The sequence below is a fragment of the Xiphophorus hellerii genome, chromosome 11 (genome assembly GCF_003331165.1).
Source record: "Xiphophorus hellerii strain 12219 chromosome 11, Xiphophorus_hellerii-4.1, whole genome shotgun sequence".
Taxonomy (NCBI): domain Eukaryota; kingdom Metazoa; phylum Chordata; class Actinopteri; order Cyprinodontiformes; family Poeciliidae; genus Xiphophorus; species Xiphophorus hellerii.
The window spans coordinates 21,866,800-21,881,003 of record NC_045682.1 but is presented as its reverse complement, the minus strand read 5'-3'; the positions used below and the strand labels follow the sequence as shown (position 1 = coordinate 21,881,003).

At 35.9% G+C, this 14,204-nt stretch overlaps 2 protein-coding genes across 2 annotated transcripts; both read left to right on the top strand.

The window, feature by feature from the left end:
* Positions 1-5,914, top strand: LOC116727948 (uncharacterized). Its single transcript, XM_032575647.1, has 6 exons — positions 1-266; positions 845-940; positions 1,029-1,071; positions 1,196-1,320; positions 1,895-1,953; positions 3,832-5,914. The coding sequence occupies exons 1-6, from the start codon at positions 257-259 to the stop codon at positions 4,324-4,326; spliced, it is 828 nt and encodes a 275-aa protein (XP_032431538.1). The 5' UTR covers positions 1-256; the 3' UTR covers positions 4,327-5,914.
* A 4,226-nt stretch (positions 5,915-10,140) lies between these two features.
* timm10b (translocase of inner mitochondrial membrane 10 homolog B (yeast)) lies at positions 10,141-13,031 on the top strand. Its single transcript, XM_032575465.1, has 3 exons — positions 10,141-10,428; positions 10,504-10,599; positions 10,819-13,031. Exons 1-3 carry the CDS (start codon positions 10,402-10,404, stop codon positions 11,290-11,292), a joined length of 597 nt encoding a protein of 198 aa, XP_032431356.1. The 5' UTR covers positions 10,141-10,401; the 3' UTR covers positions 11,293-13,031.
* The last annotated feature ends 1,173 nt before the right edge of the window (positions 13,032-14,204 follow it).

Below are 14,204 nucleotides of genomic sequence, written 5' to 3'. Positions count from 1 at the left end.
TAGGTGATATGATGAAATTATATTGTTCCCCCCCAAATGGCATTGAGGCAATCTGCTTCAAAATGAGGTTACATTGTTTCCTGTTTGTAACTGAAAAGCAGCAAGTTTTCAAAGCAATGTGAAAGCAGAGAGGGAGCAGAGGCGGGGTAAAAATAGACGGTGTAGTATACCTCACCAACGGAGCGCAGTGATGCCCCATAGAATGAGGAAAACTGTGACAACGCGACAACCAGCTTAGTTAAGGACAACCGGAGAAATGTCATCAGGTAAGAACATTTGTTTTAAATTTGTACAGCAGAAAGACACAATACTTTTTATAATATATACATAATTCAAGGACATTTTACCGTCAATGTGAATGTCGCAAAGGCCAGATCACGAATTGAGCAAACGTAAAAAACGTGTCAAGAAAAAAGGCCACAGGAAAGAAAATAGTGGCAATGAAACGTCTTTGTGTTTCTTACACAGGAATATGCACAAAGTCACAACAAAAATCAGATTTTTAAAGAAAGAATCCTAACTTGTCTCCTTGTTTTTTTTGTGGTAAACAAGGAGACAAATGATAAAGAAACACAAAAAAAAAACAGGGGTACAGAAATAACTATTGTTCAGCACTGCATTATTTCTTTCAGTGGCTAAAACGACAAATTGTTTTCAATTTGTCATGAAGAATCTTAGACTGCAATTGTCAGTTGTTGGGTGTTTGTCACAAGCTTAAAAGTATGTTTTCAATATGACACTTCAAAAAGATGTAAAGAAGACGTAAATTTACAAATATTTCAGTCTTAATTTTAACACAGATTAAAGTTGTGGTTTTTTTTGTCATGTCATGTTTGCTGTTTAGAATATATAGCCCTGGCGGTGGTATCTCTGGCCTTGCTAATCTCTGTGTGTCTGAATATCATCTTCTGCTTAAGACAAAGACACATTTCATGTAAAGGTAAATTAAAGGTTCCCTTTCCCACATGTTTTTGTGATTTTTTTCTGTTTAAAATATGTTACAAATTGTTGCCTTTTTGTTTACTCAGAACCACATAACTGCTGCCATCCACACAGTTCGGAAGAAGAAACGTATGTTTATTTTCAATTCGTTTTGGAATTAGACTTAATTGTGCAAAATACAATGCAATTCAAAATGCATTAAATTCCTATTTAAAACAAAGTGTAAAACTCGTCTTTTCACATCTCATTGCAGCCTATCACAAATCGAAGGGCAATATATTGGTAACGTCAGACATCAAGAGCAGCAGGAAAATCCCCACAATCATCATGAGCGACAGGAAAATCCAATCTATGGTAACATCAGCACAGAAAGACGTGGTAAGCACAAATCTGCTTTCTGACACCTATTAAAAAAGGGGAAATCTGTGAATCTGTTTATCATTGTATGACTCAACCGAGAAGAAAAAAGAATGGTTTAAAAAAAAAAAAGCTGTGAATGGTTCTCCTGTTTTTGAACAAAATTTGCCTTCTTCTTCACATTCATTATTTCAAACATTTTGCACTCCAAAATCAGAAAGAAGTTGCACCTTGAATTCCTTTTCTGAGATGTACATCCAGTGAATAGGGTCTGTTAGTACAGTATGGACACAGCTGGACAACAGGAAACAATACTAAAAACACTGGAATTGGTATCTGAATTATGGATTCCAATTTTGGCAGTAGATTCCTATTTTTAAGGAATTAGATGCAATTCTGATGATAATATCTTGCTTAAATATTAAAATATTAGGGCTGGTAAGATATAAATTGGATTATTCTATGTTGAACAGAGATTCCTTTAAAACACAAATTGGAATTTAGAATTCTTTATCAGTTTTGTAAAAAAGAAAAAAACAAATGTATATATATATATATATACAGCCAAGTAATTGACAAATGTGTGTTACGGCAGGTTCTTCAGAGGTTTTCTACGAGACGATGTCCATGCAGCGCAATAGAGATTGTCTTAAGGTAACTGTAGTTTAAGAAATCAGTTTCTTTTTTTTTTATAATTCAAAAGTCATCCATTTCAGTTATATGACATAATCTTAATTGACTTTTATCAGTAAAATTTAATATAGTCACAGTTTGAGAAGTCAAAATAAGGCTGCAAAAAGTCAGAAATATAAAGCCATTTGACTTTATTCTTCCAGTTTCATTTTGGTTTTTTAGGGGTGATTTTAATTTTGGATGTTGCTTTCAATTTGTTGGGGCTTTGTTAATTCAAGTGAGCAGCATTAGCACACGGCTGACACTGCTTTGACTTAAATGCTGCTTTTGCTACAGACGCGCTTTCATGAAAAGACCGACTTTAACTTGCCTCATCAGACTTTCTTGCACTCAAAGGAGCCTCAAGGTGACCGATGGCTCCGTACCTTTGTAGTTTCTTCACCAGTGGCATTTTGCTGAGACGTGATGAATATTTTATTCTGTTCTGCTAACAATTTAAGCCAGCATTTAAATGCTGTTGAAGTTCACCTTAGTGGTGATCTTTGCTTTACTGAGAAAACAAAATATGACTTAATTTGCCCTCAGTGGAAATGAAATCATTGGTTCTGAAACTATAAACAAAAATGTACTGTAAACTAACATTTTCAGTGTGAAAGTTTTCTTCTTATACTGTATTAATTCAACTGTTACAATGAAGACTTAATGTCATGTTTAATCAAATTAGCAAACTGTACATTTTGAATTATGGGCCTTCCACATTCTTCGGCACCTATAATAAAACCTAATAAATAAATCTTATTGCAGAAGCATAATCTCACAATTTTCTTTAACAAAAATCAATCTGTAAATCTAAGTATATTTTAAATTATTTATTTAGTCCTATTTTAAATAAGTATTTCTTATATCAAATTACCAGCACCTTTCACAGTTTTTACAAAATAAGAAAACAATAAATACATTTATTTAAATCTCAAAATGGTATAAATTGGACAAGATACTCAGCCCCATTTCTCTGAGCCACTAGTCAACATTGGGAGAGAAAAAAAAAACAAGAGAACATGGTATTCAGGCAAATAAGTGTTGAGCTTCATAAATCAAGAAATGGTTACAAGAAAGTTGCTACTCATTTAAACTTCCCCAGAAACTTAAAAACAAATAAAACTGTAGCCAAATAAAAACACACAGCATATGCTGTGAGAAAAGTTTATTACTGCAATAAAATATTTTTTACATTTCTAACACATCTTCACCAAGAGTCCTAATAGGGTTGTGGCTCTGTTTATGATTGATTCTGCTCATTAATTTTGTAATAATCATACAGCTGATTTGCATGTATTTCACTCAGAAATGCTCTTTGAAATAAATCACATTGATTATTATTTTTCAAGAGCTTCGCAGTTGCAATTAAAATTGCCTCGACCACATAATTTCTGGTCGAGGCAAATTATGTGAAAAACAATGCTCTGCGGATGAGACCAAAATTAAACTGTTTGTAAAATGTTTGAAGGAAACCTAACCCTGCACATAAAACACTCTCCCTGCTGTGAACCATGGGGGTGGCAGCCATGCTGTGGTAATGCTTTTATATAGCAGAAACTTGAAAGCTGGTTGTATATTTGTCCTTCTGTTCACACAAGAATAAGTTTATCATTGCATTATATTTGTTGGACATGTCATGCAGATCATTTGAGACCATGCTGACAGATTTCGTTTCAGAACGGAAGGCAGCTAGCATCTCTGACACACATTGTGGTCAGCGGAACTGCAAACCAGTGAACACCGTTGAGAAGAAATTGTTCTAAAAATAAACTAGACAAGCTCTACAAAAATAGAAGTGTGTCTGAAGCAAAAAGGAGAAAGAAACTGTCTCACATGTTCATCTGTTCTCTCTAAAACCAGCCTCCAGACTCTGACCTGAATTACGCCTCACTGGATCTGAAGATTGCAAAGAATCGCAAGAAAAACAGACACATGCAAGGCCAGGCACAAGGACGCCACAAGAAACACGATCCGCTGGCAGACCTCCCGACGTCTCCCTTGAACGCCTTCTTAGAGGTGGACATGGAAGTGGACGCTCACCTGCCATCCAGAGACACCAGTGTCATGGTCTCACACAGCAGCATCTATCTCAACAGTCTACAGATAGCCAAGGAGGCAGAGGAGATGGAAAGAGAGAGAGGAATCAGTATGGACAAGGACAATGTGGGATGGGATGGCTTACGAGAGAGCGAGGAAGGACGGAGAAGAGATTGGGATGAAGATCAAGAAAGTGAGGACAGAAAAGATCATTGTGATGATCGCAATGGGAATATATGTATAGAGCTTTTAGAGGTAGAAAATACTCAGAGCTGCTCAGATCAAGTACCTGACAGCTTTAGCCATGATTGTGACTAACTATATATTTAAGTATTATATTACTATTCTAAAACTTTTCAACCTGTATTCTAGAAAAATGTGAAACTATTTTCATATTTTCAGGGCAAAAAATGTAACCATCATCTTCAGTTTTCTCTACGCTTCGCAGAGTTGAGCAATTTCCTCCTTGACACAGACAATCTACCTCTTAAAGTCTCCATATTGAGCAATAGGAACATAACTATGCTTCTCTGTAATAAACTACTATAAAAAAGAAAGAGGAAATTCTGCGTGACATTTAGAGGTCAAGAACCATGTGGAAAGTGTAGATTGTTGTGAAACGCAGGGAAAAGAGTGAATCATCACAGGACACAGAGGAACTTTCACTCCTTTGATGTCTCTTATTCGTCCATCAGCAGATGTCTCATAAAAAAGTATGAAGGTAGAAAACAAAAGCATTTCTGTTTTCAATGGTGTGGGCGATTGTAGTTTGAATAACTGCACTTTCCTGTTCCACGGGCAAATCATTATAAAAAATTAAGCTAACAGTATAGAAATTGGAAGCAAACAAATAACGATGACAATAAATAGCAGTTTCCTTTTAATCTTCCCCATGGGGAGAATTGTCACACTGTTTAAATTGCAAATGTCGCCCACAATGGATTTTCCATGTAAAAAGCTATGATAAAGGTCATTATGTTTACAGTCTGAGCTAATGCTCCAGCTGTTTAAATGAATGTCTCCCTCGCTGTAATCCCCAATTTGCAGAGTAATTTACTGCCCTGGTGTCTACTGACAGCATAAGCTCGAAGGTGAACTCAGCACTCACAGGTCTTTAAGCACAATGTCTGTTGACAGTTTTTCAAAGCCTATTTCACACTTACAAATTATATGTGACTCCTAAGCATTATGGATAGACAGAAAGCTACAAAAAAACACAACAACAAGTAAAAGTCCCCTTTTCATAAAAGTCACCCTTTTGCATGTAAAATTTTGATTCCATATCTTGTAAAGGGATTCACATCCTCTAAAGTCCAAGATATTTTGTTCCAACACAACTGCAAATTTAAATTGATTTCTTATTCAAGATTGATTTTATATGACAAAGATAAAACCTGCACAAACTAGCCCACGATTGTGAATAGGAAGCAAACGTATTCATGGTTTTCAAAATTTTAAGCAAAAAAAACTATAAAAGATATGTTCAGCATTTGGATTCACAACTCTTTACTCTGATATACTTTAACAAAGTATAAGTCAACCGACTGCTTTCAAAACCAATAAATAGAATTTCTTGCATGTAAAAGTCAATCTCAAAATAAGTCTACGTGATTTGTTTCTCAGAGGTTTGTGAGAATATTACCACAACGCATCAGAAAGACCAAGAACCACAGCACACAGGTCCGAGATGTACTAGTAGTTAGAGAGAAGAGTATGTCGCAACTGCAAACCTACCGGCTCATGTCGATCTATCTAAACTGACAGGCCTTGCAAAGATTATCATGAATCCAAGAAAACTCCAAGAGATTTAAGATTTTTCATATTTTAAAACTATAGGTCATTTTTTTTTGTTCAACTAATAATTAAGTTTTATTGTATGTTAGCCTATCACATAAAATTACAAAAAAAGCACATTGAAGTTTGTGGGCATGTAACAGTGCAAAATGTTAAAGTTTAAGCGCTGTAAATACTTTTCCAATGCTCTGTAAATTCAACTTCTAAGAAGTGTCTGATGAGCAACAGTTTGCAACATATGAAGGCCTACATATGCTACTAGAAAAAGACAGCCGCCATTCGAATGAAACTTTGAATTCCGTCAAAGTTTCAGTCATATATGACTTCGCTCCTCGGAAAGGAGGCACAGGATTAATCCCAGCTTCCGTTGGTTGAGCTACAGATTTAAAGTTTCTTGCGACAGCAGATGATTGCACGATGAAAGGTGACAGGAAAATCCTTTCAAGTCCTTTCCTCTTTTTACAAAAAACAAAAGTATGTGTCAGGAAGGTGAGCCACTGACACTTGACAGTGACGGCTTAATGTGCGCAGACGCTCCTCTCTGACGAGACTTGAAAGAGTGATTTATTATAATGAACAGCAGCAGCAAATGTCAAAATTACATTTTTATTCCACTGTGTTGTACCAATTTAGAAATAAATGTTATTTTATTCTTTATAGAAAGGATATCCAATCAATAGTTTTCAACAAATTTTATTACTTGTCCAAGATAAAAGTTTGTCTTTGGCGAGTTTAATATTCTTACATTGTTTAATAATACTGAGTGATTTTCTAAAGATTTTAAGTTATTCATTGTACATAATTTTGTCATGTTGCTACTGATCAAAAGACCAGTTAAAAAATTATGCCACTTTTTTCAGCCAGTCTAATGGTTTCTAGTGATAAAACACCACTGCCACTGTAATGTTAATTTATGATTGTCTTGCTTGTGCCTCTGTGTCATTGAGTTGTTTCTTTTTAAATTACTCTGATGACTTTTTGCATGGCAGCAAAAATGAGTGAATAGTGCTTTACAAAAAAGTTCCCAGTTGATCGTAAATTTAGACACGATTCAATTTTTATTGGTGCTTTAATCCTTTAGTTGTTTCTTAATGAATGTAGCTGCAGCAAGGTTACACATGGATGACTAGTCATGATCGAGGGCCAATAGCATATCTTTAAAACTGCTGCCTTTTTAATAAATGAGAATACATTTAATCAATTTCATTTAAATTACAGACATGTTATGCAAACAGGACCCAAATCCATTGTGACTATATGCCAGATTTATATCCTATGAGTCCTATACTCTATAGACTAAGTGCGCTTGTCAGTAATACACACCGATCAAAGAATGTAAGGCAGAGGTGCCCAATATGCAGCCTTTGGAAAGATTTTTATGAGACAGCAGTCCACAATTCAGGAATAGCTCACATTTATCTCACCAGACTGATGATGGCGATTAACTTCAAACAAATTATAGTGAAATGTTCAATAATCAAAAAAAGATGCAGACCAATTAAAATAGTCTTAAAGTGGAAGACTTAAAGAGGGGGTAATATGTATTTTCCAAGCACATGCCGTCATTTTGTACCACAATCAAATAATTATTTTACATTCAGGTGATATGAAAAGTCTGTAATATTTATCAAAAACAACTTAATGGAAATCGACGTTAAAACCCAAGTCTTTTGCGAGCCAGCGTAAGAATGAGGGGCACAAAGTATCATTGGAAGTGAGTGTGAAAGTGTGTGTCAGACGCATTTTGCACTTACAAAACGGTTGAGTAATGACTTAAATTACACCGGCTTGTGAAAATCTTCCTGGAGGAAAATGCTTAAAAACAAGTTGCATAAAAAGGTTCTTAAATGTAAACGCCCAGTTTCTGCACCACATGTTTTCATGCTTCTATAGAGCTACCATTGGAATTCACACACATAAAATCAAGCACAACTACTTTCACCTATTGATCTTTGATTTGACAAAAAAAAACAAAAACGGGATGTTTACTACCTTAGCAGTGGTTGTTGATGTCGATGACAGTTTCACTCAACTGGTCATGAGGTCGGCTGCAGGCCTTGATGCATTTCTTGCATTACTCCATACTCTGTTTAGTTGTTGGAAATGTAATCATACTCGTTTTGGCAGGGAAACTGGACATTTTATCTCTTTTCCCCGCCATGCTCGCGTATTAGCATTTTCCCGAAAATTTCCGGTATTATTGTAAATATGTCGCCAAACCGTTCTCACGGTACAAACGCTGTCCCAATTGCGAACGCCGATTGGTCAGTTGCTGACGACTCCACCCCCCCTTATTTGGCTAAGTTGGGGCTGTATGGTTGAGGAATGGGAAAGCAGAGGATATCAGGCTATATTTGATTTTTTTGAAACAGAGTAAGTTATATAATAGGATATAGTTGATGTTGTTTTTTTTGTTGTTGTTGTTGTTTTGTCATGTCGTCCACACTCCTTACCAGTTGGTGGCGGTAATGCTCACCCAACGTTTTTAGCCAACCGCCAATATATTTCAACAAGAAGAAGAAGAAGAGTAATGGGGTATTCAGAGTGGGGGGTGGGAGCTTGGCTGAGGAGGCAGTTTTGAGTGGTGGGCAGTGCACTGAATGAGCAAGAGTTTAGGTGTTTAATGCATAGTACCACAAACACCCAGTTACTTTTACTCGAAAGTAGAATATTTAAAACTTAAATAAAAGTGTTTAAAAAATATAAAGAGGGACTCGCGTTCTTGTAGCCTAAAATGCATCTACAATGATGTACAGATCATTTCTGCATAGAAATCAGACAAATACTTTTAATTAAAATATTGTGTATATTTGTTTATTTTTACAATAGAATGTTTTTTTTTTTTGCATTTTACATCATATAAGTTATTTAAAAATTATGGCCCACTGCTACTTTTTAGCTTCATAGTTGTGGCTCTTGTTTCAAAAAGTTTGGACACCCGTGATCAAAGGGCACCAAGAAACATGAAAAGAATAGTTCAGGATTTTTGAACAGAGCTTTGGGTAAAAGCTACTGATATCCTATCAGAAGTCCCACTTTGGGTCTTTCTTTAATCTAAATCCAGTGTGACTGATCCAAGAGGATGTTGCAATATAGCTGAAAAGGAACCAAGACAAAAAGTAGAATTCTACTATTTTAAAACAACTCTAATTTAAAAATATCAATGTGTTTTATGCTGAGTTTATTTGATCAATAGTTATCTCATTTACATTTGGCACTGATTTACCGCAGATATATTAACTCTTCATCACCTTACTCAAATATTTAACAAAAATGTAAGTATATGCTTTAGATCTTTTGAATGGGGAGTTAAGTAATCAAATTCTTAGCCTTCTAACGCAAATTGCACCTTCAGTTCCAATAAATAAATAGTCATAGAGAAGTCAAGATTGTTGTCATGGTAGTTTGATTTAATAAGTCTATAGCAGTGCTAATTTTTGAGCAAAAGGGCCTCGACATTTACCTGTTATTCTTACAGCTGGAAACACAGGAGGATTGGGGTGTCAAACTCCAGTCCTCGAGGGCCGGTGTCCTGCAACTTTTAGATGTGCCTCTGCTGCACCACACCTGAATAGAATAATTAGGTCATCAAGGCTCTGGAGAACTGATCTACACAAGGAGGAGGTAATTAAGCCATTTCATTACAGTGTTTTGTACCTGTGGCACATCTAAAAACTGCAGGATAGTGGCCCTCGAGGACTGGAGTTTGACAGGAAGTCTGCTGAATTTTATTTTCCTGTCCAGCCAATTTTTGAATACATAATGCTGTATCTTTGACTAAAACAAATATTTATTTCATAAATATTAATTCATACTCATTTATTCTTTCAGTAGAAATTTAGCTTTAAGCAACTTTTAAATAGGGCATTGCCAGCAAGTTTTCAAACTATTAGCCAGGTGCAGGGACACTGGTAATTCAAAAGATGTGTAATTTCTAGGTTTAATAAAGAAAAAAATGCAATAAGGGAATTAATGAATTATTTCATATAGCTCATTAACTCATTAATACAGTGCTCACCTTTAATTGAAATTGAGCACGGTCCGCTAAAGATGATTTAAAGTAGTATTTGATAAGTATAAATATACGACAAATAAAATAAGCTAGACTGAAAAGAGAAACTACTAAAACCACGTTTTAGTTTAATATCTTACTAAAGTTTTTCAAACACTGATTACAGGAGTAGTGATACATAAATACATGATGGATATACGTAAAAAAAACGATCAACGCTTTCAAAAAACCATAGACTGTACTGGTTTTGCTGTAACACCAACCTTTTTTATTTTATTTTTTTTCATTTGTTCAAACAGCCGCAGAGTGAAACCTCTTCACAAGCAGAGGCGATCTTTGCTCCAAACATGGCCGCTCGCATGTGAATGTCATGCCACTATAATCCTTCATGTGAATGAGTTCATTTCAGGTGTAACTGGTTAGAGTGGAGGTTTAAACGTAAATCTGATCTAACGGGTTTTTTTTTACTTTATTCATTAAAGTTAGTCACGCATTGGTAAGTCCAGAATTTCCTCGGATCCGAAGATCTAGAGACCAGCTTACTGAACACATTAGCAAACCAGTGGCTCGCCACCGAGTCGGTTGAGATGGATCCTGACCAGCAGCTGAGAAACGTAAGTTGGTTTTCCTCTCGCCGATTTGTAAATAGAGATGTGGACGGTGATTCTGAATGACTGCATTTCTTCCAGCTGCGGGATTTCCTTTTGGTTTACAACCGCATGACTGAAATCTGCTTCCAGCGCTGCACAAGCAACTTCAACTACAGGAACCTCACAATGGACGAGGTACTGGGAGCAGACATAATCATAACCCCGTTATCTAAATACACTGATACATGCTATGTTTGTAACATGTATCATCTTGTTACAAACGTAGAGTTGGTATATATTTATAGAAAATACTTTGATTATCTATGAATCACATCATCTATAATGTGACATAGATAACATATCCGTACTGTAATATTTTGTTGTGATTAACATTCCTACTGTCTGTCTGTCAAGGAGCGCTGTGTGGACAACTGTGCTGGGAAGCTGATTCGCACAAACCACCGCTTGATGGGCACGTATGTGCAGCTGATGCCTCGGATGGTGCAGCGAAGGATGGAGGAGATGGAGAGCAAGGCTGCAGAGAATGCAAAGGCAGCCGAGGCTGCAGCTACACCTGGAACCATTGGGACTGGAGCCGAAGCCACACCATCAATTCAGACATCTATAAGTTCACCTCCACCTACTCAGATAACCTCATCAGTGACTGAAGTAGCACCAGAAGTCCATGACTCACCCTTAAAACCAGCAGCATTAGCAATTCCAGCTAATACCGTAGCCACAGGAATAGGTTTATCAGCTAGCGCACCACTTACACCCAGGACTGATGGTGTAAATGTCTCAGAGCTTAAAGAAACTGGATTAGGATTTCCTCAGCCTGCTGTGTCTGGAATCCAGAATGACTTTGGCAGCCCTAAAGCATCACCATGACCAGAAAATGGACCAAAAGGCAGATCCTACAAAGTCTAAATCATGAGGCCTGACAGGCCAAGAGAGTCATGAATCAAAGAAGTCTTACCGGTCAAACTGAAATCTCTGTCCTCAACATCCAGGCAAAACAATCTTTGAAATCTATGAAATGATGAGGATTATTTTGACAGAGTACTATTATTTTTATTTTTTTACTTTTTTAGATTTGTCTTGTGGCTGCAGTCATACACATGTCATCTTTTTTTTATTTTAGATTAATAAATAATTAAAGGATTGCTGACAACGTTAACGTAAAGGTATAGTTCAGGGTTTTTTTTTAAAAGTTGTTTTCTGATTAAAATCTAAAATGTATATGTTTATGTGCTTTACAGCTGAGGTCCCCAACCCAGGTCCTCACACCCCACTGTCCTGCATGTTTTAGGTGTTTCTCTGCTTCTTTACACCTGGCTTAAATAAATGGGTGATTAACGGACTTCTGCAGCAACTGGAGCTAAGCAGATGAGTTAATGCCACCATTTTTACCATTCTGGAAACATCTAAAACATGCAGGGTAGTGGACCTTGATTACCCGGGTTGGGGGCCTCTGCTTTACAGATGGAAAATAAAAACAAAAAAGGAAAACATTATACATTGCAGTGGTGAAGTAAGGGAAAACAGACTACACATTACGATGGTCCAGTTATTAATTAAAAGTACCTATAAACAAATGGTCCTTTAGTTTATATTTAAATCAACAGGTGTTTCAGTATTTCGGGATTTTCTGGAAGTTTATTTTGGTGATTAAGCCCAAGTACATCCTAAGAATGAAATATGCCATTCTAAGGCATTTCAGAAGTAGTAATTTATATATTTTTTTGTATAAAAATGCCAACTCAATTAAGTAGCTTCTTTGACTTAAAATCATCTTACAAGTTCAATTCAGGTTCACATTAAATTCAGTTCAGCTTATTTATATAGCACCAATTCACAACATATACTTTCAGTTCAGTCATACATACCTACTAGTTGATCCTATTTACCAAACAGTGCAATAAGTTTTGTTCATTATTAAAATTAGCTTAAAAAGGTTTCTATTGAAGAAAATCATTTACATTTAATTAAGTTATAGATTTGTAGCATTCACTCAAATGAGCACGTAGTGACAGCAGAATCCTTCATACAGCTTCACACGGATGCATGTTGCAACAGTGAAGAGGAAGAACTACCCTTTTATACAGAAAAAAGCTCTGGCAGAACCTGGCTCAGTGCAAGCAAACATCTCCCACCAATTGGGAGTTTGAGAAGACAGAGCAGATACACAAAAATGAAACAGAAAAACTAATGTAGGCGTACCTTCTATGCAAATAAAAAAGTAAAAAGTTAGTAGGAAGTGCTCCACCTCCTACTTCCATTTTCCATATGAAACGGGACAAACATGACGATATAAACTTTAAAGCTACGGTGCTAAAAAGTTATTTCAGAAATCCACCTTGGTCTCACTTTCTGTTGAACTAGCTGCTAGCTTTAGATTTCAAGATAAGATAATGTGGATTTAGAGTTCATGCCCATGCTTTTAAATAGTTACTTCTGTTTGCTGTTTATTATGTCTGAGAGTTTGGTCAATTTAAAACAGTGGTGAAAGGTAATGAGGTCATGTTGATGCACTATGATGTGAACAAACAGCGCAAGTTATAAAAGAAATAGTTAAAATCCAAATTTTTCATGTAACACATTACGAAATAAAGATTGTTATATATCAACATTTCAGGTTTTCAGTTCTATCAGTCATGAGAGACTTAGACAACCTGAATTACATCTGAAGGGCATCCTGCTGGATGTTCTGACAAAACTTCAGGTCTGACTGTTATGACTGTGAAACGAGGTTATGACCTTGGTCACATCTGACTCCTCACATAGTTTCCTTTGTGTTGCTATCAAGATGATCTCACATAGCATTATCTACTATTGTCATCTGTTACGCACAACAACTGCAAAATTCAGCAAGAAGTTGATAGGGTTGGCAAAAAAATAATTTTTTTGTTATAATAACATCAGACAGTCGGTTGCATTCTAAAAAGCTTGAACAATTGTCTCATCAGTAAATATAATGGGACAAAAATGGATAAAATAAAAGGCTACTTTGTCTCCACTCTTGTGTCATCATAGGGCCTTTTGATGATACAAAAGGCCCTTTAGTGCACATTATTGCATTATTGCACATTGGTGCAATAATGTGCAATAATATATTGCACATCGATCCTGGTTCTTGGCAGCCTACTTAGGGGAGGAGTTATTGTGGTTACTGACATTCCTACTAGTTCATGTAAGGATATTTCACATTAAATTTGTTGTGGTTAGTGCAATAAAGAACCAAGGTCGCAACATCTATCTTTATGTCTGTGTTGCACCTTCAAGAAGAGTTTTCTAAGACATGAACCCAAATATATTACACCTTTGGCTATTTTCTTAAATAACTGAATAGTGGCATTGAGAATATCTTTCTAAATGTAATTTAAAAATCAATGTGAACACTGACCTAAAAAAGTATGCAATAAAGATACTACTATAAAGTTGCAATTTGACTAAACTCATAATGATCAACCTACATTTTTTGGTAGTTTTCTTCCTTGGTCATTACATATCTACCACTGACCATGACCTTTACTATCTCAGATACTGGTTAGGTGGACATTAAGGTGATTTAGAGTACACCCAAAGAGTTGAATATGTTATAAAATTAAACCATGACTCTTATAAATATAATATCTTGCCACATATTGTAGTGCTCTGAGTTTGCTGTATTGCAGAGTCTGATGTCGACATGGCTATTGCTATGCTACATTGTGCAACTCTACTTCCCGAATAAAAGCAGACTCTGGAGAAACACAGTGAAATATTTATATAAACTACAGCTTTTCATTGTCAAGTATTTA